General features: G+C 41.6%; 6 protein-coding genes and 2 non-coding genes across 8 annotated transcripts; 4 read left to right on the forward strand and 4 right to left on the reverse strand.

Moving 5' to 3' along the window:
- Positions 1-594: 594 nt before the first annotated feature.
- BDB00DRAFT_t47 lies at positions 595-667 on the reverse strand. Its single transcript has one exon. It is a non-coding gene; the product is annotated as a tRNA-Trp (tRNA).
- Positions 668-10137: 9470 nt separating this feature from the next.
- Positions 10138-10210, forward strand: BDB00DRAFT_t46. The gene has a single exon. It is a non-coding gene; the product is annotated as a tRNA-Trp (tRNA).
- A 1440-nt stretch (positions 10211-11650) lies between these two features.
- BDB00DRAFT_761955 (P-loop containing nucleoside triphosphate hydrolase protein) lies at positions 11651-12429 on the forward strand (the record flags this gene model as incomplete). The annotated part of the gene is made up of 3 exons (XM_053119303.1): positions 11651-11730; positions 11799-12017; positions 12078-12429. The coding sequence occupies 3 exons, from the start codon at positions 11651-11653 to the stop codon at positions 12427-12429; spliced, it is 651 nt and encodes a 216-aa protein (XP_052980620.1).
- A 289-nt stretch (positions 12430-12718) lies between these two features.
- BDB00DRAFT_903366 (WD40-repeat-containing domain protein) lies at positions 12719-14640 on the reverse strand (the record flags this gene model as incomplete). Its single annotated transcript, XM_053128567.1, has 5 exons — positions 12719-13021; positions 13100-13598; positions 13700-14207; positions 14276-14352; positions 14450-14640. 5 exons carry the CDS (start codon positions 14638-14640, stop codon positions 12893-12895), a joined length of 1404 nt encoding a protein of 467 aa, XP_052980621.1. The 3' UTR covers positions 12719-12892.
- A 382-nt stretch (positions 14641-15022) lies between these two features.
- BDB00DRAFT_312585 (major facilitator superfamily domain-containing protein) lies at positions 15023-18096 on the forward strand. The gene is made up of 9 exons (XM_053116885.1): positions 15023-15420; positions 15572-15585; positions 15670-15690; positions 15755-15829; positions 15926-16101; positions 16162-16228; positions 16325-16439; positions 16508-16654; positions 16743-18096. The coding sequence occupies exons 1-9, from the start codon at positions 15122-15124 to the stop codon at positions 18037-18039; spliced, it is 2211 nt and encodes a 736-aa protein (XP_052980622.1). The 5' UTR covers positions 15023-15121; the 3' UTR covers positions 18040-18096.
- Positions 18097-18152: 56 nt separating this feature from the next.
- On the reverse strand, positions 18153-18895 carry BDB00DRAFT_928276 (uncharacterized protein; the record flags this gene model as incomplete). The annotated part of the gene is made up of 3 exons (XM_053128914.1): positions 18153-18406; positions 18497-18771; positions 18864-18895. The coding sequence occupies 3 exons, from the start codon at positions 18893-18895 to the stop codon at positions 18153-18155; spliced, it is 561 nt and encodes a 186-aa protein (XP_052980623.1).
- An 803-nt stretch (positions 18896-19698) lies between these two features.
- BDB00DRAFT_312712 (ATP-dependent Clp protease proteolytic subunit) lies at positions 19699-21405 on the forward strand. Its single transcript, XM_053116887.1, has 8 exons — positions 19699-20051; positions 20160-20219; positions 20302-20373; positions 20479-20613; positions 20760-20765; positions 20835-20907; positions 20978-21157; positions 21259-21405. Exons 1-8 carry the CDS (start codon positions 20019-20021, stop codon positions 21366-21368), a joined length of 669 nt encoding a protein of 222 aa, XP_052980624.1. The 5' UTR covers positions 19699-20018; the 3' UTR covers positions 21369-21405.
- Positions 21406-24758: 3353 nt separating this feature from the next.
- BDB00DRAFT_761989 (uncharacterized protein) lies at positions 24759-24929 on the reverse strand (the record flags this gene model as incomplete). Its single annotated transcript, XM_053119307.1, has 1 exon — positions 24759-24929. One exon carries the CDS (start codon positions 24927-24929, stop codon positions 24759-24761), a length of 171 nt encoding a protein of 56 aa, XP_052980625.1.
- Positions 24930-25378: the final 449 nt, after the last annotated feature.

Genomic DNA, 25378 nt, shown 5'->3' on the forward strand with positions numbered 1-25378 from the left:
CTGATCACCTACCTTCTTGTCTTATCCTGTTCTTGCTGAAAGCAACCAACACATTCTTGTCCGATCTTTCTGTCCTCGTCTTGCTCTCCTCTGTTATTGTCTTGCGTAGTCCTTGTCCGCACCTTGCAGCGATGATCTTAAGAACTTGACTGAGACAGCTCTGTGTTATTGTAAGATGCAAATCATTAAAACAGACATTATACACGAGTCCTTATTAATGTTGGATCATATTAAAATATATCAATCACACAACCGTACGCTGTAATCAGAATATAAATACACAGCTTTCACAACAGAAACAGTGCAACACTGTGGAATTCGATATAAGAGTATCATTTCAGCGCAATAGTAGTTGACTTGGCTTAGTGATTGAGATCAGATACTTTTGAGACGCGTATATGATATCGTTCAAGTATAATAGTCATGAATTAAAAAAATTAGTGCACAGTGGCAATACATTTCACTTCTCCAGAAGCTTGTGATCAAGCGGGATAGCTACGAAAACAATAAAAAACAGTGACACAAAAAAGAAAAGAAAAAAACGGTATTTTTACAAAAGAAAGATCTGAGCAGTTGATTCTGCTCTTCGAATGCTGACCCCTGAGCGACTCGAACGCCCAACCTTACGATCTGGAGTCGTACGCGCTGCCATTTGCGCCAAGGAGTCTTGGATGTCCTCTTTCTCAATTGCAAATACAAAGAGTGCTGAATGCGGGATCAAAGAAGAAGTAAGAAGAAGAAGTAATTTAGATAATTTTAGGCTAAATTACAGCAATTTGTAAAGGAATGCGTGGGAATTCTGTTAATAATAGATATAGGGAAAAATACAGATACTGCCTCTAATGTGTACTGCCTCCTTTAAGTAGTAAGTACATATATTACTTTTGAAAAGTACCCTATATTCATTTAAATATTATATTTTTTTATATATATAATATTGAACAATAGGTATAAAGAATCTGGCATAGATAGTTCGATTACTGGGGTTCATGATGCCCATCTGCATCCCTTTATCCTTGTCGTTCTCTTCCTCATGCTTTTCCAATTATACTTCATTTCTGAGTACTTGTTATGCATCATTATTGACTTTTGCATTCTACTTCTTAGTGATCTCTAGCCAAGCTTTTCTATCCCTACCTCACTTATTACTCTCTGTTATATCACTAGCTTCTCTGCACTGACCGATCACTTGTGTAAATATATGTGCTGTTCTCGTTGCTACAGCCTATATCTTGCATCTGATCCCCATTGCCTAAGGACATGCATCAATGACGATATATGCTACAATAGTTTATGCGGCAATGAATTGTTCAAGACTGTCAGTAATCTTTGGGTATCTATAAAAGAGTATGCCTATCAGCCCTTGTCTGCGACTATTGAGAGGCTTTTTTTGCAGCCTAGATTCGAGGCAAAGATTGAGGAATGGCAGAGTCGTAGACGAATTGTTGGTAACTCATTGAACATTTATGACGGTGACATATGGCGGGAGTTTCGTAATTGTGAAGGCAGGCCATTTGTTGAGTAGCACCATGCACTGTTATTCACACTCAACGCAGATTGGTTTGACTCGTTTCTGAACTCCATATATTCAAACAGTGCCATATACTTCTTATCTACAAACAACAATCTACCACGATCTGAGCACTATAGGTCAGAAAACCTCATTCTTCTTAGTGTAATGATGCCTGGCCCACGGGAAGCAAGTACGTCTGACATCAACCATTACCTTCGACCCTTGGTTGATGAATTGCTGGCATGGTACGGCAGTAAAACCATCAGAACGTGTCAGTATCCATAAGGAATCTGCTTAGCATTGTTCGTCAATGCTTGTAATATTCCTACTGCAAGGAAAACAAGTGGTTGTATCTCTCATGCGAGCCTTGGTACCACCAATATCTATTACCCTGGGTTTGACGTTGCTAATTGGGTGCTGCAAACGTGGGAGGACAACCAGGCTTATACTGAGCAATGGCGGAATGCTGAGACGATGATGGCTTGACGAGAACTGGAACAGGCAAACAGGGCGAGATGGTCAGAGCTACAATATCTGGGCTACTTTGATCCTGTTCATTGCATGATCATCGACCCAATGCATAATTTGTTTCTCAGCAGCAAAACAAAGCATATGGCAAAGGTCTGGATTGACCGAGACCTCCTCACCAGAACCGGCCTTCAACAGATGCAAGTGCCCGCGGACGGTATTGTTCTCCCTCCCAACTATGGTGCCTTGCACCGCAAAATCGAAAGTGGTTTCTCATTTATGACTGCAGATGATTGGAAGTCATGGTGCATCGTATACTCGCCTTTTGTACTTGACGGTCACCTTCTGAGAAGATACCTTTAAAACTGATTGAAGTTTGTTGATGCGTGTCATTTACTAGTTAGGCGTCCTGCTATTAGTTGTCTAGCTGTTGGTTGTTTGTTGATTTTGTTATAGTTAATAAGCCTGTCCTAACTAGTATAGCCATTAATGGCTAATATAGTTTTAATCAGAATCATCACTATCTTCATCTTCATCTCTCTTTTCCTCTGCATATATCTGACTATATTCCATGATTAGTTTATGCATTTGCTCTTGGGTCATTTGCAGAATATCATCCCTGTTTGCTTCTTTTGCTTTTATTAAATCAATATAATATCTAAAGTATGTATTGAAAAATCTTTTATACTTATATTTTTCCTTTTCAAGTTTTTCTATTACATCACTTGCAAAGTTACATTGATATATATCCCATAATTTTGTACTACACTCGTCACATGGCTGTAAACAATAAAATTCACATTCATCATCTTTAATATTATTGAGTCCACCCTGTGAGGTAACCGCTCCGGAGGTGTTGACATCTAACATTGCATCGGAAATATGAGGAAATGAGGATTGCTGAGAATTTGGATTTTCAGCATATGCCTCATTTGTCTGTGTATTTGGCCTTTGAGGAATTTCAGATTGCTGAGAATTTGAAATTTGAGGAATTTCAAATTGCTGAGAATTTGAATTTTCGGTAACTATTTCTTTTGGAGGTAATGTATCTGGATTTTCATAGTATTTCTCATATTTATATAATTTTTCCTTTAGTTTTATATTTTCCTTTAATGTATTCTCTTTACTTTTTTTAATAGAATTAATATCTCTTTCATTTTTAGCTTTAATTAAATTATTTTTAGATGTCTCTTTTTGTTTTTTTGATGCTTTACGTTTTATTAATAATTATCATATTTTTCATAAATTGTTTTTTTAGTAAATTCTGTAATGTTTATATTATTATTATTTAAAAATATACTTAATTTATTAGTATCAAGGACAATTTTGTCATTGTTGAATGTGATTATGTTGTTCATGTTTAATATTATGAGGTGTTATTTTTATATGATAAAAAAAATTCAATTTTTATTTTTCCAAAATTTTAAATATATGCATGCCAAGACATACATAATTTAATTTTATGAAAATTATTTTGGTTATACTAACTTCGTGTGGCTACTCATCCAATTAGTACTAATAAGTCGGGGTATTGTTATTATAACCATGACCGGGCCCCTTAAGTCATCAATTACTGTAGTAGACGAAACTACAGAAGCAAATACTCTTCTCACAGAGTTCTGTATTGGTGTCGAGCATATATATGGGCTGAAGGAGATAACACCGAACATGCATCTTCATATGCACTTGGCCACAACGATCGATAATTTTGGGCCATTATACACTTACTGGCTCTTCTCGTTTGAGCGCTATAACAGATACCTCAAGGAGATCGACACCCACTAAAAGGACTCGTTTAGAATGACGTCCTTGAAAAAGTTCTTATAGAAGACAAGTGCTCGCGATTTAGTTCGGTCGTTTAAAGCCCTCTTCCAATACCATCAACATCATCTCTCCTTCTGGAACCTCCTCGGTCTTATACAGCCCATCCCGCGTGCAGCCAATGTTATACAGCGTCAAATCGATGTAATGCGTTTTTGGCGTTGTCAACAAATGTTGGTGGCATCCACCACATCATAGGATGTAAGCTGCTGCTGCCAGATGTATATATCTCTTGCATTATGAGCAGATAGCATTTATGCCCAAGCAATTGTACAATTTCTTGTTGGCATTTTACTGTGCTAAGTGTAGCAATCATCTCGTTCACTTTACCCAAGCTGGTGATAGGTAAGTTTTCGTCAGTAACCAGTACTGGAAAATGAAGACGATAACGATGATGGAGCAGACTTACCGCAGTGCTGAAGCCCTGAAGCGAGATCGCGGTGTGGTGCCCACGCTTAAGTTCTGTTCCACGTGGACGATCGTGGAGAACCAATTGCCTGGCTGAGATCTAACTTTTCTTTCAGCATGTGCAGTTCGTTCGTGGACAGCAGACAGAGCATGTATTTGCATATGTCCCATCATGGTACACCATCTACAGAGACAATGATGGTCGCCAATTTACGGATCCTTATCTTGAAACGTGGTGTAGTCGTTTTCGAGTGAAGCAATGGATTGTATTGTACCGGTTCATCGTTTATATGGAAAAGTTGCTGTTGTGAAACTGGGCACACAAAGAAATGCAAATACCAGAACAGTAGTGCTTCCGTTAGCAAAAAAGATGCTAGAGTAAACAACTATAGCTTTTTCATTTGCTTTTTTCTTGTCTACCAAAATTGTTTAATATTCCATGTGTCTGCTGTTACCTCAGCGTTTATAAAAGTATCATGTGGTGTTGTATGCACGCGTCGATAATATCTTGGCGGTAGCATTCTGTTACCTAAGTTGCAAAAAAAAGAAGAAGAAAGGTTTAGGGTTGAATTCGCAAACCAACACGTAAGCAGCAAAGCTCTAAGTATATACACACCTTGCAGGCTTACAGTGCTTTCGAACTTTAGCTATTAATTTTTGAGAACGGTTGTCGGATGCTGTTAACGAACTTCAAGCGAAACGTCTAACAGTAGTCCATAGGCTATATATGTAAACCATTAAGCTGATGGAATGCTTTTTATCACTTCGAGTGTTTTAATGAGTAAAGTGAGTGATGTTTCTGTTTGTGTCATAGTGAGAATTCCTTAGACGTGAGTGACATGGACAGTAGGAGTGGAAAAGAAGAAAAAGATGGGTCGTTCTCCCAACAGCAGCTGCATGCATAACCTTTTCTTTTTCCCACCCCATATACCCACACGACACAGTCGTGCAGCTATATTATTTCTTTAACTAGACATCAACTACCCAACCCTCTAATTGCTCTCGCGCATTATTGGGCAGAGTGGCAGTACTAACGCTATCAACTCTTATCAATCTGTTTGCGTCAACGTCCGGGTTCAATCCATCGAGATGGCGCAAAAACTCGTTCGCCTAAAACAGTTCGTTAAAACAACGACGAAGCATGTACCAAAGCAGCCCAAAATATTTACCCTTTCGTTTCGCCATTGCGGCTTACGGATAATCACGCGCTTTCCAGCATCACCGGGGTACTCGTCGTCGGTCTCCTCTTCAGACATGTACTCCAATCGGAGCAATGCCTCCCCTCGCGGGTAAGTCGCCTCCAGCCGGGCCTGGTGCTGGTGGTACACATCAACTCGTCGCTTATGTTTCTATTCTCTGTGTCAGAATATATATATATGTATATTTACTACTAGTAATAGATAGTTTTCTTCTCTTACAGTGTGGCGACGACTATTGCGCCGAGTCGCCACTCTTCTTTGTGCTGCAAACACAGCGGACTGACGACGCGAACGACGTGTGTTGCCGAAAAAGTAATATACCTTTGCGGCCAGCTGCTCGTGCGTGAGGTCGTGCTGACCAAGGCCCTGGATGTACGATATGATACGGCCACGAACAGTACGATTGTAGGTGGAACGATAATCGTCATCCCACCGGAAGCCATGCTCTCCTAAAGCCTGGTTATAATGGCGGATCGCGCTCTATTATCAAATGGCATTATAAATCGACTACTTACTCTGTACTTGAGAAGAGGTGCAATTAGTTCTCTTACAGAAACGCCCGGCAAGCGACCCACTCGAGCTCCCTGCACTGGAGCTTCGTCAGCAACTGGATTACCAGCAAGAGGAGGTGCTACTTGTTGTTGTGCCAGTGCCTGTCTGGCAACGACGTTCACGATTCCTCGCACCTGATCCTCCAGCACCATGTTTCGCGCCTCCACTTCTAGGAGACGATGCTCCATCATCCGCAACACGACGTTCCGACGTTCTGCATTACGCTGCTCTCTAGCAGCATTGCGATCTCCTAAGGTAGACATCTATACAATATCTCAATATGCGGCACTCAAACAATATCGACTAACTGATAGTCATTTACGTTTTTCGAAGTATATAGGAGCGACGGTAAAGGTGAAAGAAAAGGTGTATTGTATTACATTCAGTGCTTCTTTGTTTTTGTCTTTTTGATATTTGGGGGGTTGTGAGGCATTCTGTCATGGGATAGGTCCTCGAGCAAGGCACTCTTCTTTGGCTTCTGATACAGGCACCCCCTTCTATTTTTAATCCTCTTCAGGTTACACACATCCTATAAATATATACTTGTGGGGGTGTCTGCAATGCTCAATTGTTATAATTACTTTATATCTGTCGATATATTAACAAAAGCGAATCATAAAAGGTACATGAAAAACATTCCTTAATGCTTTTCAAACTTTCTAGGGTGTCTCTACAGATGTGTTTATGTGCAGTAGTTTTAATAAAGTATATAAATGCTCCTCAATAAACAGTATACTTTAATGTTATATCTTCAACTATCTACCTACGTTTTCACCCTACTATCGCAACACTATGGAGCAATTGATTGACACTACTTACACCTGATTAAATAAGCAAATTGTGAAAGCAATTAACGAGCAAGCTAAGAAATCCAACTCTGCCGTTTCAACTAAACGAAGTGAGAAAAACGTAGAAATCGTGATCCAGTGCTTACATGGTGGAAGCTATCGCAATACACACGGAGTAACTGAAGAAACGCAGGAACGCTAAACAGCGACGAAACCCCCGGCTGCCAATGAATCATGAACCTAAGGTGGTCTGAGAAGGATAAGCACTGGAAAGTAACGAAGATCAGCGACGACAACGAGCACAACCACTCCCTCGACAAGCCTCCTCAGTATTACCACCAACACCGCACACCAACTCTCCATGCCGAACAGCAAATATTATCATTGACAGATAACTCCGTCAGGCCCCTCATAATACATCGAGAAGTCCAGAACCACGAAGACGGCGCATGTATGACCATGAGGGATCTATACAATTTTCGTGCACAAATATTCCGTGAGGATAATCATGGCGGCTTCAGTAGGATATTCGAATTTCTCATTGGTAACTACTATATCACTAGATATAAGCTAGACGGCACAGGTGAAAGTCTCGACGCCCTTTTTTTTACCCATAAGACGAGCAGAACCAAGATGCCTCTTGTCAATGCTATTGGTGTCAGTCATCTCAGTGCATCCAAGCTCAAGAACGTGCTTATTGCCTCTGCTTTCTTGGTAAATGAGAAAGAAGAGTCGTACACCTGGCTCCTTCGGACTATGCGACAAATCATATGACCAGAAGGAAACGAACGCATCTTCATTACGGACAACGAAAGAGCTTTTATTAACGCCATCGAGTCAACTTTCAGAGATGCAGAGTATATACTTTGCAGGTGGCATATGGAGCAGCATATACGTAGCATCTTAACATTTTCAGTGGTTGCTTTCCACCGAACAGCGAAGAGATAGGCGAAGCCAAAGCCATCGTTAAGCAAATGGTTTATGTTGGTAAAAAAGACGAAGCGACTTTCCAGGCTGCCATTGACGCTTATAAGTGTCTGATTGAAAAAGGTGCTCTTGCGTATGCCAACGAGAACCATAAGCGATCCAACAAAAAGCACAAGAAAACAAATTCCAAAGCGAAGCATGATGACGACAGCAGCAATGGCGAGAACGACAGAAATACTGAAGATGATACCACGTCGTTTGCTGGCAAACAAAAAGAAAGAGAAAATGATGGACTATCTCAACGGGTATGCTAAATACCTTTATCCAATCTTTTACTGGAGCTTTTGCCGAGTTGTGCTTACCTGCTATATTATATTATATTATATTATATTATATAGCTGCCTTGAATTCAAGAAGAAATGGAGCGCTTGTTATGCTGGAAGACTTTTGAACATGAGAATGAGGGCATCATCGCGTGTTTAAGGGACACACTGGAGCATCAAAGATGCAATGCAAACCACCGGAAGCTTGTTTGAAACGGCCAAAGCAATTGATTGTATTATGCGTAAATTGGTATGAACTACACCCTTTGTTTTCGGTTTGAAAAGATGATATGTTAACGGATATGCTAATCAAAAGTTTTTACTAATTGGCTGATGAAAAGACTCAGTTTTTGCAAGAAAGACATAAAGTGTCACTTTATGGAAAGCGTGAATCGGTTGCTAATTCGTTTTTCGCTTTGAATCGACTCCGAAGGGAACTCAAGCGAGCTTGAGATAACTGCGATAAATACCAATTTGACCCAAGCGACAGATGGTGTGGTACCATACTGAACTGTGGACTGCCGTGTCAACATAATATCGCACGAAAGGGTTCAGTATAAGCTTGTCGGATATCCCTGATCGATGGCGTTTGGAATCTGACAGAGGTAGTAATACTGTGATTATATTATGTGCTTGTAATATACTTTATATCCTAATATGAAACTTACTTTTCCACAGATAGCTTCCAAAAGGTGTATACTCCTGAAGCGATTGTATTAGAGCAACAGAACATGGTACTACAGAAGCTGCATGATGTACTCCACAATATGCGGTCGGTTCAGCAGAAATCCGATTTACTTAGTAGTACTAATGGGATTATCAACGAACATACAATCAGTATCGACATTAGCGACATCGAATTACCAAGCAATGTGAAGACGAAAAAACGCCCTACTAACACAAAAAATGCACGCTTACCGTCAAAGTTCGAACTTGATGAAAAGGATAGCCATTAGGGGTCGCAATCTGACCCATAGGTTGAGGACGGGTGAATGGGTCGCGTTGATGCTTTTCTGACCCATGGGTCAACCTGTCTAACCCTTGACCTGACCTGTTGACCCGTTGTGACCCGTGTATACACATGATATCTATGAGGTACTTGTATTCAAGTAGTCAATCTTCTTGTTGGGAAGGATATTAGAGATGTAGTTGTCAATATGTCTGCTATAGAACTGTAACATAAAACGTACTTATATTCTTTTTCATTGTGGGATCATATCTTATACTCAAAAGTGTAAGATAAGTAAGCTATAAGCAATATATGTAATAGTAGTAAAGAAGTAGCAAAGTGAAGAAGTAGCAATAGTACAATGAGAATAGACAATAAAGAGTGGCAGTGAGAGACGAGATTTGACAAAAGACGTAGAAGGAATTGAGAAAAGAGAAATGAAAGAAGAAGGAAGAAATGAAAAGAAAAGGGAAAAGGGAAAAGGATTAGGGGCATTTAAAGGAAGTCGATATTTAACTATTATGCTTTCTTTAATGCATGTGAGTGCAAACGATTTCTTTTGTTATGGCACAAACCCCTTTACCTTTAAGAATAATCACACAAAATATAGATATTGCTAGCACTGCTAGGAATTTGCGTGCCATCATCTTAGAGAGCTGTGTATACATGTAGTTCTGTACTTCTAGTGCTCAAGCTCAGGTTGATTGATACCTCCTTTGTCACCAAATCAAAATCAGTAGTGACCCGTCAACCTAAGTTTTGACCTATTGGGTTGAATGGGTTGGGTCAGGTCAGTGTTTTTTTGACCTGTGGGTCAACGGGTCAGACCCTTGACCCGACCCGACCTGTTCAATTGCAACCCCTATCTAGTATAGCTCCCTTCAAGAACAGCTACACTAGATTGAACTATCTATGCCAGATCTTTTATACCTATTTTATATATAATATAATATTTTTAACAAATATTATTATATTTATGTACTTAGAGGAGATAGTATACATAAGAGGCAGCACCTATATCTTTCCCTGTATCTAGTAGTAACAGAATTTCCACACACTCCTTTACAAAAACTGCTGTAACTTAGCCTAAAATTATCTAAATTACTTCTTCTTCTTTCTTCTTACTTCTTCTTCTTTGACCCCGTATTTAGCAGCTTCTGTATTTTCAATTGAGAAAGAGGATATCTAAGACTCCTTGGCGCAAATGGCAGCGCGTACGACTCCAGATCGTAAGGTTGGGCGTTCGAGTCGCTCAGGGGTCAGCATCTGAAGAGCAGAATCAACTGCTCAGATCTTTCTTTTGTAAAAATACCGTTCTTTTTTTTTCTTTTTTGTGTCACTGTTTTTTATTGTTTTCGTAGCTATCCCGCTTGATCACAAGCTTCTGGAGAAGTGAAATGTATTGCCACCGTGCACTAATTTTTTTTAGATCATGACTATTATACTTGAACGATATCATATACGCGTCTCAAAAGTATCTGATCTCAATCACTAAGCCAAGTCAACTACTATTGCGCTGAAATGATACTCTTATATCGAATTCCATAGTGTTGCACTGTTTCTGTTGCGAAAGCTGTGCATTTATATTCTGATTACAGCGTACGGTTATGTGATTGATATATTTTAATATGATCCAACATTAATATATAAGGACTCATGTATAATATGTGTTTTATTGATTTGCATCTTACAATAACACAGAGCTGTCTCAGTCAAATTATTAAGATCATCGCTGTAAGATGCGGACAAGAACTACGCAAGACAAAAACAGAGGAGAGCAAGACGAGGACAGAAAGATCGGACAAGAATGTGTTGGTTGCTTTCAGCAAGAACAGGATAAGACAAGAAGGTAGGTGATCAGATGATGACGAAGTAGCAAGTTACAAGGTAACTGGTTGTCGTTTTGTTATGCAAAGAATATGGTATATGCTGCTATGGGACTTTAATAAAGCGAGTAAACGGAAAAATTACCATTGAGGTTGAAAAGTCGGATGGTGATGTTTGTCGATATCAACGTTGGGGAATGTATTATGTAATTATACAGTCATCAAGATTGAGGGATGATCATAGTATACAGTTTGAGGTATGTTCGTGACAGTCGCTTTGCAAAATTCAATAGCATCGGTCGAATAGTAAAGGAATGCAGAGGAATATATTGTGTACATTATTGTAGTATAAGATGATGTGAGATGGTCCTGCTACTGACTTTAGGAAACTGCTTTTAAAATAGGAGCGTAGATTGTAGTCATTACACGTAAAGATAATACTGTGAGCCATTAGACGCATTTGCAACGACAACCCGGCAGCTAGATTACTATAGTGAGCAGTATACACAATCTGCTTTGATAAACAAGCTCTTGATGCTTTGCGCAATATGTACAATAGAGAATAGAGGCGGTGATCAACTCCGATGAGAGTCGAACGGTGGCATAACCAGCATTTTACCAAGCAGCAAAAAGCTGTCAATTCACAAAAGTGTGATATTGACATCAACATTATATCTAATTTACGCTTGATGGAAACAGGTTCTTTTTGGAAAAAGAAGCATACACTTCTTGCAGTAGCTATCAAGATCATGCGTAGCACAAAGGCGCGGCCGTGCTGCCGATGCGACCTTTCTGAAAAAGGCCGATATAGCGCGCATATTTTTCTATATAAAGCATAACTGAACCAAGTCGACGCTGATAGACCTTACTAGACACATGGCACCCTTGAAAATTATTGGAGCAGGATATGGGAGAACAGGCACAGATAGCTTGCGCACTGCGCTCAATATACTCGGGTACGTTTCTTAGTACAGTTCTGCATAAAAAGAATCCAAGTATCAACCTCTTTTGCTGTATTCTTAAGCTACACAACCCATCACATGAAATCATACAATGAAGAGGGCGGGCGTACAGAGATGTTTACTGAAGCCTACGAGCATCCAGAGAAAGCTGTTGATTGGGATTTTATATACGACGGATTTGATGCGGCTGTAGATTGGCCTACATGCTCCTTTCTTGAGCCATTAATGCAAAAATATCCCGACGCCAAAGTGATCTTGACGGTACGGGATCCTGATAGCTGGTACGTTACATAATATCCGTCAATTTAATAAGAGTAAATCAATTAAAGTACATACATTAGGTACCAGTCAATGAGAAACACTATTTTCCTCATACACAGTGCCTCACGCCGTGATCCAAGCAGGCAAAATAAACCCAAAGTCAACATGGTTGGGAAAATCATCCTGGATGGTGCATTCGATAACCCTGACCTGTTCAACGATGAAGTTGCATTGAAAGCCAAGTTTGTAGAGCACAACGAGCGTGTCAAGCGTATCGTCCCCAAAGAGCGTCTGCTAGTCATGCAACTCGGTGAAGGATGGGATCGACTCTGCGATTTTTTGGACGTGCCTGTGCCGTCGAATGTAGACTACCCCAATGTAAACAAAACATCGGATATGCGCAAAAGGTTTCCCGAGCTGACTTTTCCTTAGCTTTATCCACTGGCCCAATATTAATAGATGGGTGTATAGAGATAGCAAATGTATGAACACTTTATTTTTCGCAGTCGCTGCAATAAGAAAAATGGTGTAATGTTAAGCTGTTATGGACAGAAAATGTAAAGTGTTTTATTAATAAGTACGAAATAATGCGCATAAGTTTAGAACATTCCTAGATTACCGTCCAGGAACATAATGTACAAGTAAAACACTTTACCATCTAAATGTGCCGATAGATTGGACGCTATACCTGCCACGACCGTGGTCCAATCAAAGAATATAATATCGATAAAACTTATCTTTTACTTTTGATATTAATAGAATATATTGTTGCTGTACGCGTTGTACTTTTATGTATATATGGGATGCGAAAGAGTTAAACATAAAATGGAATGAAGAGATACAAGGGAGAGGGAGAGATGCAAGATAATAAAACAAGGTACAGATAAGGCAATGCTTATTGACCATACACCTGGCGAACACCAGCATTTGATGACATGTCCCAGACATGTACCTTGCCGTTGGAACCAGAAATAGCGAGTTCCAAAGGAGCATCGGGACAGAACTTTGCACTGAAAATGTGACCCTATATGGACGAGAAAAATTCAGCCATGAATTCTCTTCTCAAACCCTTCGCTATCAAGTCACATAAAATTCAACTTACCAGTTCAAAGTTTCTGCTAGTAACCATGTTTGGCTTATTATCCGTCGTGTTCCAAATCTTGACTTGCTTATCAGTACTACCAGTAGCGATACATCCTGGAATGCTAGCGTTTACATCCAATGCACTAACAGCTCCATCGTGGGCTTGCAGAGTGAACAATGGTTTACCACCAGCTGCACCATTTGCTTGACGAACATCAAAGTACTGGATAATTCCATCTTCGGTAGCAGCATAAAAGTTGGTAGCGTTATGTGGGTCCCATACCAACGATTCCACGTCGCTTTGCAGTTTCCAAGCGGTTGCCTTCTCGGGCGCTCGTGCATCCAATACACTTATCGTCTTGTCGTACGAGCCGGTGATGAATGCAGTTGCTTCCACTGGGTTCCATGCCACGGCTTGAACCTTATCCTTATGATGGCTGTATGACTGAACACAGGTCGAGTTGGTAAGATCCCATAATTTCACGGTCGCATCGGCCGATGATGACAATAGGAAGTTTCTGTATAAAGCAGTGAGGAAATAAAAGTCGAGGATACACAAAGTAAGTTTTCTGCCGAACGTGCTAAATATGGCACGACGAGGAGAGTAAAGGGGATTTACCGGTGCTGCTTGTTCCATGACATATCCATGATAGCATCAACGTGGTAATTGGCATTAGGTTTCTTTGATCGCTTTTTCGGCTTTGCGGCGCCAGGCTGTTGACCAAGGATTGTTTGAGGAATCATGGCATCCACGACATCCAAGTTCCAGATTTCGATATCGGGTTCAAACGTGCCGACGGCGACATAGTTGCCGTGTCCTTCCTGTCCAGCCTTTTCACCGCAATGGAAATCGAGCCATTCGAGACACAGAGGGAACGAAGGCAACATAATATCGTGATGGACATACAAATTTTCTTCGGACCGTTCGTACACGTAAACTTCAAGTTGCGAAACATCATCTTCGGTTTTGGCTGCAAGCAAAAGGTTATCAGTAGCAAGCACCTGCAACTCTTCTCTCTCTTCAGCTTCCTCTTGTTCATCGTGTTTCAGTGTGATGTAAGGATCTTCGTCTGGGTTATCATAGTATGCCAGGTCTTTACGGTTCAAGAACGAGCCAGCGGCAGCACCTAAAACGTACGATGTTAATAGTTTTTTTTTTTTAGTTAGTGTTAAACTCAAAGTAACAAACATATACCTTCGGGTTGTTCCTCATCAACATTGACTTGGTCGTTAGGATTCACCTGCATATCGTCCTTAATGTTGTTATCTTGTCTATATACGCAAGGCCCAAAATAAAATTAGCCATTTATTCGACAGACAGAGGCCTTTCTTTAAGGAGCTACATGTTTTTATCATGAACAACGCTTACTCTTCACCCTCGCTGTCACTGTCAACATCCATGGCGGCAGCTTGTTGGGCGGCATTCAGGTCAACCTTTGCATCGCCAAGACGATCTGTAGTGATCTTGCTGATCCGCTCGAATTCTTTTTCGTCAAACTTGAATTTCTCGGGGTTTTGAGCCGCAGCACCTTGACGGATCCACTGAATGGCCGAGATCATGTTTACAAAGTGTGTGCGGTTTTTGTTAAAGCAAAAGGTTGCAAATTTTAGGACAGCAGAAAAAAAAAAAAAACTTCTTGTCAAAGTCCGCAGTCCAGAAATGGTAGTCGTGCTTACCTGCTGCTTGGATGCCCTACGTGTTGCATGGCAAACACCTTCCTTCAGCTTACCATTGTCTCGTTTGTCAAAGAGTCCGGATTAAAACATTTGCATAGTGAAAACAGATGCATGTTTTACAGAGTTTTTATAGAAGCTATCATAGGAGACAAGGAGAAAAAGTGACAGAATGTAATAGGGCGTAAAAGACCAAACGCGAAAATTCTTTTTTTTTTTTGGCTCACACCAGACACAGGAATTCGTATTTAACCCCTCGCTTTTGACTATTCCCCAATTTGCAACGTTTTTTTCCCTATTTTCCTTCCTCCCATTACTACTTTCCCCCCACTCTTGAATTTGGCAACAGCGACACTCGCGCTCCTTCATGTCACTCGAGCCATCGCATTCAATAGATGGCGACACCTCAACTCCTGCCACTTTGGAGGCAGCCGATTCATCGAGCGTAGCACCGCATATGACCCAGCAACAGCGCGACGACTCGGCTTTTGCCCTTGCACCGGCAGCACACGATGCCGAGGTGGACGACGAAGACGATTTTCTGTACCAAGATTCAGACCTCATGTTACAGTCTGAAAACAACACACAGTATCTCAAAGGAGTGGTCCATATCAAAGGACCCAACAGCATGTGTAAAATTGTATTCCTTACCATATGCTTAGCGGGGTATGTCTTTCTATATATGCATCTGTGTGTGTGGGGAAGGATATTTCGAGAGAAGAAGAGCGAAAAGATATCATGCAAGAGCCCTACTATCCACAAAGTCCGAAATTTCCTGACTGACAATCTTTTCCACATTTCTCGTGTATCCCTCTAGGCTCCAATTCACTTGTAAGTTCCTTTTGTTTCTGTTTTTTCTTTTAGGTTGCTCGTAGCAAAACGAAAAAGTAGTTAACTGACTCGTAATATTTCAAGGGACGGTAGAAATGGCTTATGGTAATGAAGGATATATGCTGAAATTATACTGTGTAACTTTCTTACTGAAATGGTAAATTTATAGGCACACCATACTTGCTATCCCTGGGATTGACCAAGTCGGTCATGTCGCTGGTGTGGATTGCGGGGCCGTTGTCTGGTAATAGAGCATTAGAGTTAAACTATAGGCTTCCCCCATGGTATGTATGTGTGGACGCACAGACCTTACACTAAAGTTTGTCCAACATGTGCGCAGGTCTCCTTATGCAGCCGATCGTCGGTGTCGTGTCGGATCGATGCACATCAAAATTTGGCCGACGGAGGCCGTTCATCGTGCTAGGAAGTGTGATTGTTGTCATCAGCTTACTGATCATTGGATGGACTCGAGAAATTACAGCGCTGTTTACCGGTGGCACACAAGACGGCGATACAGTATGTATGATTTGGTTTCGTGTGTGAAGAAAAGAAATATGTTTCTTATTTGCTATTCAGTTTAAACATCTTTCAATAGGGATCGCTATTGCCGCTATTTATATTTTGGATTTCAGCATTAATTGCGGCAAGTAACAGAGCACACATCAAATAGATCTTTATCGTGTGTGGATTCATTGCTGTTCTGGCATGATTACTAAATATTTGATTGACTTTAATACAGTCCAGGCATCTTGTCGAGCTATTTTGGTCGATTGCTTACCGCCTTCACAGCAAGAAGATGGAACAGCGTGGGCTGGAAGGATGGTTGGAATAGGAAATGTTGCAGGCTACTTTATGCAAGTGTGATCGTCCTAAAAAGACGTATCTATTTGTTTACTAACATTTGGTGTTTGTGCTTGTCCAGGGGCTATGCAGATTTGGTCAAAGCGTTTCCGTTCCTAGGAAACACACAACTGAAGGTGCTCTGCGTTATTGCAGCCTTTGTCCTTGTGCTATCAGATATCATTACGTGCAGCACAGTGACGGAAAAGGTTCTGACGAAAGGACCGAAGTAAGACTTTTCACATATGGAATGGATTTGTTTAATAGCTATCATGACACAATTACTATACAAACTCAAACGAATCCAAATTATATAGGAAAAAGAAGAACTCATGGAGCGCACCCTTTAAAGCGTTAACAGACATCACTGGCAACATTTGGAACTTACCAAAACCAATCCGTCGTATTTGCAACGTTCAATTCTTTGCATGGATCGGATGGTTTCCGTTCTTATTCTATACAACCACATGGGTTGCCGAGATTTACGATCAAGCAGCACTCCAGAACGGTGGTGGGGCCAATCAAGACGATTCGCTTGGACAAGCAACTCGCGCAGGCTCGTTTGCATTTCTTGTCTATTCACTTGTCTCGCTTGCTGCATCGTTCGTCTTGCCATGGATCGTTTCGCCTTCCTATGGCGTGGATGAAACTACGACACAGACATTTCGGTTCAAGATCAGAGGCAAATACTACTCAATTACACCATCTCGGTACCTCAAAATATCGTTCTTGACGCTTCCCCGCGCATGGACGCTCGGCCACATTGTTTTCTTGCTTTCCATGCTTGCGACAGTATTTGTATCCAATGTAGTTGGCGCATCCATCGTGATAGGAATCTGTGGTATCAGTTGGGCATTGACCATGTGGGCCCCATTCTCACTGTTGGGCGAATATATCTCAGAAATGGAACATGGTGAAGCTCAAGGAGGTCGTCGTCGCCCATCGCTCGACGCAGAAAACCGTGTTGGCATGAATAGACATGCCATGTCATCCAGACTCAGTCTTGCTGCTGGAGGCGCCGGATTGGGCACAGAAGGAGGGCTTTATCAGCTCGTGGAGCAATTCGATGACGATGATGACAGCGTTACTGGGCCTCGTGAAACAAACGGAGGGATTGAAATGCATGATCGACAACAGCCCGTTGACAACGGACAACAGCAATTAACATCAGTCCCGACAAAACGACCCTCAATGGAGTTCGAAACCGGCTCTTCGTCAATGATCATGACACCTCTCGAACACGACAATGATGATATCAATAGACGGTCTTCGGAAAGCAGTAATCGAGGACTGCTTCAACAGGAACAGCGGGAACAAGAAGATGGCAGCAACAGAAATGGTAATGGACCTCGACGGCGGTCTTCAGTGACAACAGCATTGGATGCCACTACACCTTCTGCAGGGGTTTTGCTTGGAATCCACAACATGTACATTGTGGCGCCGCAGTTCCTTGTCACGTTCTTTGCCAGTATCATGTTTCATTTTCTAGAGAAAAATGCGTCCGAAGGTGAAGAAGCATCTCCAGATGCCATTGGTGTGGTACTTCGGTTCGGTGCATTAATGGCGGGTGTGGCAGCCTTTCTCAGTGCACGGATTGGTCGGCCTTATAAGTAGATAAAATCAAAGTGCTGTATTCCCCCCCCACTCTTTGATGTCTTTTTATTAAGATTCTTATGTAATATACACACAAACACAGATCAAATGAATCACTAGTATGCTACACATATCTATTGTTTACGTTCAGCATCTGCATCCATTTTCAACTGTTCGCCACGGCCTTGTAGATCTCCTTCTTGAGTGATTATCCCAGCGAGTTCTTCAACGTGGCCTTTGACCTTTTTGATCCAGCTGGGCTCGCTTTTTGACAACAGCGGATCGTTAGGTGATTCTGGATGGTCTGGTGTTTCGAGTTCGGCCTTTGCTAACGAACTATTACGTTGATCTTGTTGATGGGTTGTGCTACTGGTGTTGTATTGTCGATCTTGATTCATTGTTTTGGTATAGACAAAAAGGAGAAAGAGAGCCCAGATACTCTGTATTACGAGAAACCCTTGAAAAATAAAATCTGTACTGACGATTGACGTAACGTTCAATTTCCGTTGAGCGATGGGGGCGGGGTGACTTGGTCCTTTGTCGGCAAGTCCGAAGGCGGAAGGAGGACGAATTTCTAGCATTGATGTCTTTCTGGCGTCAGAGGAAGAATGCATGATCGATGCAGTCGACGCGTCAAAAAGTTTGGATGATAGAGCGTGGAACGGATGGCTGAGCGTCAAAGGCCAATAGCGAATGTCCACACCATAACCCTTGGAGGATTGCTTTAAGGTCGGGTATGCTGGATAGGTTGTGCTGGGTGATGTTGGGGACGTCAACGGGCCGCCAATATAAGAGGAACGTATAAGTGTGGTGGTAAAGCCAGATTTGCACGGCGCAAAGAAAACGCTGATGCCTCAGCAGTGTTCAATGAAGTCATTCTAGAGGAAAAAAATGCGTCGTGTCGGCTCATACGTCGTCCAAAAGATGAGCTAATCTGTTCTCTGTCTCCGTAGTAACTGCTCAACCATTGCATGACGTTTTACTGCCAGAGCAAACATTCAGACCGCACTGGAATTTTGGAGCATAGTATACAAACAAGTGCGAACAAAAAAAACTTGTATCTGTTTAGAATGGTGAAAAACTTTGTAGATACGCACCTGTATGCTCAAACTTTTCTAAGGCAAAAGACCCTTATTGAGTTGCTAGCTATGAGAGACAGAGTCGTTCAGAATATGCAAACAAGTGGCAGTCTGAGGGTGTTCCTGGACGATCAAAACAGCCTTTTTACTTTTGTTGAGAAATGTAATTAACGAGCATTTCCGAGAACTTCAAGTGAATTCTCCAACGAACTCAAAAAACGACACTTTGAGTCTCTAATATCATCGAACTTTTTATATGTGTCCCGCAAGTCCGTACGATCAAGTACTTCGCCTAATAACTGTTTGATGATGGTACGAAACGATACAGTAGAAAACTGGAGTACGCAGGAATTCCGGCATTCGTGCACTTTGGTATGCAATATGTACATGCAATATGTGATCTCTTTGTGATTATCGTGGTAGTAAGATAATACGCGGGACTGTCGATACGATGGTACATTTTTCTGTCTCGATCCCGTCGCTGCGCTTCTTCTTCTAGTGTCATTCCAAAGGGTAAGACCTGTTGTCATCTCTCTCTTTTTGTCTTTGTTCATCTGCTCCAGTTTCTCCTGTACCTGCGCATTTTATTATTTCTCACTCGGCATTATTAAAAGAATAAAGTAAAAGGAGAGGGTCCAATTGGACTATGGCTAGGTTCTCGACAAGAATTGAATCGTATTTGACTGCGTTGTTGTAGCTACTACGTTGGCTAGGTTATCCAAAAGTAGTGTACTAGCTACTGCTACCATGCAGCAGTCGTACTTGAATACTCAGGGTAGCATAATAATGCAGGCTTGCCTCTGATTTGCGGGCCTGATTGGGTCTGAGTGCGAAATAATAGGGTTGCAGCAGTAAAAGAGAGGGGCAACGCGTCTTTTCACCTGCACACCACGTATTCTCACACTACTACAACTACGCATAATGTTTACACGATCACTTTTAAGAACACATCGGGTACTATAAAAAATGACACATGGCCAGATAAATGAAAAAAAGAATGTATTGTCAATGAGAAAAAACAACACCATCTAATACCCACTGTGGGTGTGGTTTGTTTTATAGCCCTTACTTCAACGTCGTTTTCACGGTCAAGCTCTGATTCCATTTGTCGTTGAACAAACAGTAATGTAGAGAAATAGTAAAGGGTAGCTGTGCTAAAGAGCGAGCGAACTGACCACGTTAAAAAAACAAAACATACCTACAGGGTCGAGGCGAACGCTCGTATGATATATTTTCGCGTCTTTTGAAGGAACGCATTATTTGTTTGAATGGACCGGTACGTGATAGTTGGGAAAAAAATGGCTCGATCCTCATAACTTGACAGGCCATTGTATGGATGTCTGTACTTATGTACTGGGCTATATCCGAAATCAATTACTAGGTCGACGACAATGTCGCTTCTGTGATTGTGGCACAATTGTTGTTCCTTGAAGCAGAGAACCCCGAAAAGCCAATCAATCTCTATATTAACTCACCTGGTGGCAGTGTGACAGCTGGCATGGCTATTTATGACACGGTAAGTTGTTGATAGCCTTTGTGAATACTATTCGTTGGGGACGAGTGATGGTGTTGTTCTCAATTGGAGTTTTTTGCTCATATTTTGTTCCTCTTTTTCGCTCGGGCCTTTATGGAATCGTATGGTTTTCTATACAAAATCATCAGATGCAGGTAATGATTAATTTAAGTGGATGAAACTTGTTTTATCTGATAAGAGTATAAATGGCTTTTTACTATTAGTACATCCAATCACCCGTATCGACACTGTGTAATGGTCAAGCATGCTCTATGGGATCTCTGTTGCTCGCCGCAGGTAACATTATAGAAAAATAACTGGAATAGAGATAGATACCCATTTAACCTATACTACTATATCTAAATAGGTGAGGCCGGGAAACGCTACGCATTGCCAAACTCATCTATCATGATCCACCAACCGTCGGGTGGCGCTGCTGGCCAGGCATCCGATATCGCCATCCATGCACGTGAAATTCTAAGAGTTCGCGAGCGACTTAATAGGATTTTTCAAAAGCATACTGGTATCCGTGATATTGATACGATAGGTACGTGCTATTTTTTTCTATTGCTTCCAATCGTCTCTCGTTGTATAGTGCATGAAAAAAAAGAGACTCAGTACAACGAAACAATTCAACCACCCGTGTAGAAAAAATGATGGAACGCGATTATTTCATGACTGCAGAAGAAGCAAAGAATTTTGGATTGGTTGATAAAGTGTTAGAGAAACGCACTGCCGAGGATAATAAACCGGAATAAACCCAGAAGGATGGATGGGTCTCCTCTTCTTTTTGCTCTCTTCTGAATCCGTACCATCGTACTGAATGCGTTTGTTTCAAGGTTCATGTACTTGTGCTGGGGCGTCTTTCCTTTTAATCGACAGCAGCTGGCGAGGGGTAGCGCGATATAGTCTTCACCCCTTCCTAGCCGCTGGAGTGCTTCTAGATCAGTAGTTTTCTACAATAGCCTGGCATAGTAGATTGGTACTTTACGAGCGTCTTCAGAAGTTAAACCAATTATATAGCCAACTTTCTGTAGCCATGAGCAGATTCTTCTTGTGCTTGCTTCTCAAAAGTATACGATACAATGGCACATAAAATGCTTGGGCTCGGCTAAAGGACCGATACTGTTGTGCATTGCCACACGATCCGTGCACTTTATCCACAAGACGCGTACATTGTAGAACAGTCGAATTATCATGTGGCAATTCACCGTCTTGGATAGCATTGCTCTAACTAATCCAACAACTTCAAGTTTACATACCTGTGGGGGACTTGGTTGTTGTTCACGGGGCCCAATGCAAAGCGGAAACCCTCCTCCCAACAATTCCCACCCTTACGTGAAACGAGAAAAGGGCGGAACCCATTTTTAAGCTCTCACCCAAAAATAAAGATTACAGACCGGAATCCATCCGACTTTTTACGCAAAAAGTAATCCCATGATCCTTCCTTCACACCCTCCTTCTTTTAAGATGTAGCCCGCTGACGCCAGGTCGCGTGAGCTTGATAACAGACACAGACACACACGAAAATCATTCTAAACGTTGTTATTAGTCGTCATTCGCTCTTATTGACAGACATATCTGGAAGTGTGTTCACACGTAAATGGAGCACAGCAATGCTGAATAATCTTAGTTAAGGATCCCCCACATGCTAAATCGAAGCCCCCTCTTGAGTTGCTACTTACTGCTTACTACTACTGCTGCTAACTAGGAGTTTCTCACCACATAAACACACACACACACACACACATAGAAATCCAAAACTATCTCGCTTTCTTATACGATAAAAGGATCATCCGTTTGTTCTTGTTCCAACGCGTGCACAAATGGATACATAATGGCAATGGTGATTGGTTGTCTTTTGGTATTTGGATTCACTTGATCAAACTAGATAAACCCTCGATTTTTGAGTTTAAACAAGTTCTTGACGAAAAAGAGCAAGGATGATGACATTGGCTTTTCAAACGGGAGATCGCTATAAGCTGTACACATGCTTCTTCTGCACCACCAGCCAGCCAACCATAAAGTTGATGTGTTATCTGGTGATCGCCGTTACTTCCTTGGTGTACACGCTCTAGACCTTTTCCCATATGATAATCCCATCTGCTCTATTCTATGTGCTATCTCTCTCTCGAAGAGTCTTCTCCACAACGACATATCCAAAACAAGCCTGATCTATCCCATTTTGGGACTGGGTGGTTTCTCGATGTATGCTGTGATACGTGGACCACTTATTAAGAGCATGGAGTAGACTTTTTCTAGCTTGAAACAAAAGTGATGTATATATAACAAAACCACTATGACTCTGCCACAACATAACAATTGTTGTAGTATGTTGCACACACAAGAGTTCTTTGAAAATGAAAGGGCAAGACAGATGCCTTTCTATTTTGTGTAATCATATAACACAATATTATGTAGTGCAGTGATATTTTTAGTATTTACAGGGTGCACAACACCATGTATCCACAAGGTCTAACGTTGTTGATGATGGTGATGTTCTAGATGGGCCATCCAACCCAAGCAGTCGTTCCTCCATTGTATATAAAAGAGAGTATCTGACTCTACGCTACTCTACATATGGATAGAAATGCGATAGCCAAGCTTCTCAGCAATGCTAGACGGGCTGCTGCTGCTGCTGCTCAATGACTAGCAGTAGTAAATGCATCCCAATAAGAACATTTCCTATTGGATGTATCACAGATTACCTGATCTCTTTTTTACTCAAGAGCCACGATGCAAATTCTGAGAATACAGCAGGACCGATGGTAAAAGTGAAGTATCAAGCACACGTGTCGCCCGAGCCAAAAAGAGTTATGCATATGTGCAACCTCAAAAACTCGAGTTTCGATTACGATGATGGATACAAAAGCGACAGAAAAAAGAGTTAAGCCCCAGGGAGACAAGATATATCCAGCCAAACTAAAGATAGCCAAAGATCGTGGATTAGCCGGAACGTAAAATAGAGAGTACACATGACTTTGTTACTGCTCCCTTCTTCTTCTTCTTCTTCTTGATCATTAGTTGCTTTGCGACAACGAAAGAGCTCTCATGCAAAATGACGACGATGTACGCATGTTTAGGCTGAAGCAAGATGGTACTTGTGAGAAAATCACCAGCCAAGTACATATAAACTGTATAATAAACGCAAGGGCCACGCTTTACTTGCCACCACGTATTATCTTTCCCCCTTCGTCGGGGGGGGGAGGATCTGTCCTATAAGCTTTCTCTCTCAAAATTTGCGGTGGTACGATCGAACGGGCTTTTAAGCCCATGATAGAAAAACCTTTGGAGGTACAAACAAGAAAACATAAAAAAGAGATAGGGTCGACCCATCACAGTACGCTGATCATCTAGACAAGTGGTTTAGAGATGAAGAGAGTGTGTGTCGTCGTGTGTGGCCCTGGGGGAGACACTAAACAGAAAATAGGGCGCGCCGATCGCCGGGTGCACTGGCACTTGATAGCATCGCAAATTGTACACGTGAATCTCTGCAAACGGGAGGGTCCGTGTGCAGAATAGGGATGGTGTATAGGGCGACGGTTCCAGAAAGATTACTACTATTATTACTGTTATTATTACTATTAAAATAGCAAAACACCACGCTTTATTGGATGGGGTGCGTTCCGGACAATAAGAGAGACGCATGAACAAGCAAGCAAGCGAGCGTGAGTGAGTGGTGGATATAGAAGCCAGAAAAAGATCAGTTCTTTTAATGTGTGTGTGTGTGTGGGTGTGTTGTTTGATATAAACTACTATTACTACATTAGATGGGAGATGGGGCCGGTGGCTGAAGAAGAAGAACAAGGGCATACATTGTTTTTTTTGGTATCATGGGCTTGGATGATGGATGATGGATGATGGATGATGGATGATGGGGGTTAGGTGGGTGTGGGGGGCATAAGTCTATGGTAATTTTTTGGGGATCCTTTTTTTTTTTTTGTGTTTTTGTTTTTGTTCTTTTTCAAACAACAAAAATATACTGTGAATTATCGTTTTTTTCTTTCTTTTTTGTTTGCTGGGCGGCTTTGGTTTTTTTTTGCCAGTGTAACTTTAGTCTGAACAAAAACAATCGACAGGTTAGAATAACAAGCACAGACCCCCCCCATCCCACAGGAGAGAGAGAGAAAGACTTACGACGGCTACAGTCAGGACCGACGGCTACAGTCAGGACACCAGCTGGTCTCAAAATACCGTCGGTGGACCAAGCAGTAGCTCTTGCCACGACCACTGCACACCTTGCTCTTGCTACTGTCATCGTGGGCAGCAGCAGTAGTAGTAGACTTTGGGTTGGACTTGTTGCAAATAACGTTGTGCATTTTTGTTACGTAATGTTTTTGTTGTGGGTATTTGATAAGGGGGCAAGTGTCCGTTTTCTTTGTTGAAAAAAGAGCTATGGGGGAGGGCAAAGTAAGAAGAAAACAAAAAAAAGAGGAGGAGGAAGGAAAAAGCGATTCGCTGATGCAAGAGATTCTATTTATTTTTTTTTTTTTCCTTCTTCCACACACCTACCCAAACACACGTACACACGCACTTTGTAAAAGAGAGAGAGACTCTGTGTGTGTGTGTGTACAAGCAGTAGAAAGAGTCGCACACAAGCGTCTGTGTATTACATGATCAGGGAATGTGCAACCAGAAATGTGATCATACTCGAGCTGGCCCACATCACGGGGTTGGACTAAGGGAAAAAAAAAAGTTTGGCGGGAACGGTCCCCGTGACAACCAATTACGAGTGGTGTTACCTAGACACAAAATGGCATAAGCGAAA

Source organism: Zychaea mexicana (genome assembly GCF_025766255.1).
Source record: "Zychaea mexicana strain RSA 1403 chromosome Unknown BDB00scaffold_28, whole genome shotgun sequence".
NCBI classification, from domain to species: domain Eukaryota; kingdom Fungi; phylum Mucoromycota; class Mucoromycetes; order Mucorales; family Lichtheimiaceae; genus Zychaea; species Zychaea mexicana.

What these genes read in the sequence shown, in the direction of transcription:
- BDB00DRAFT_312585 (XM_053116885.1), top strand. Translation starts at nt 15,122, where the DNA reads ATGTCACTCGAGCCATCGCATTCAATAGATGGCGACACCTCAACTCCT. An exon ending in GATTGCGGGGCCGTTGTCTG is followed by an intron (nt 15,830 to 15,925) that starts GTAATAGAGCAT and finishes ACATGTGCGCAG; the next exon opens with GTCTCCTTATGCAGCCGATC. An exon ending in AATGTTGCAGGCTACTTTAT is followed by an intron (nt 16,440 to 16,507) that starts GCAAGTGTGATC and finishes GTGCTTGTCCAG; the next exon opens with GGGCTATGCAGATTTGGTCA.
- BDB00DRAFT_312712 (XM_053116887.1), top strand. Translation starts at nt 20,019, where the DNA reads ATGTTTACACGATCACTTTTAAGAACACATCGG. An exon ending in ATCTCTGTTGCTCGCCGCAG is followed by an intron (nt 20,908 to 20,977) that starts GTAACATTATAG and finishes ATATCTAAATAG; the next exon opens with GTGAGGCCGGGAAACGCTAC. An exon ending in CCGTGATATTGATACGATAG is followed by an intron (nt 21,158 to 21,258) that starts GTACGTGCTATT and finishes CCACCCGTGTAG; the next exon opens with AAAAAATGATGGAACGCGAT.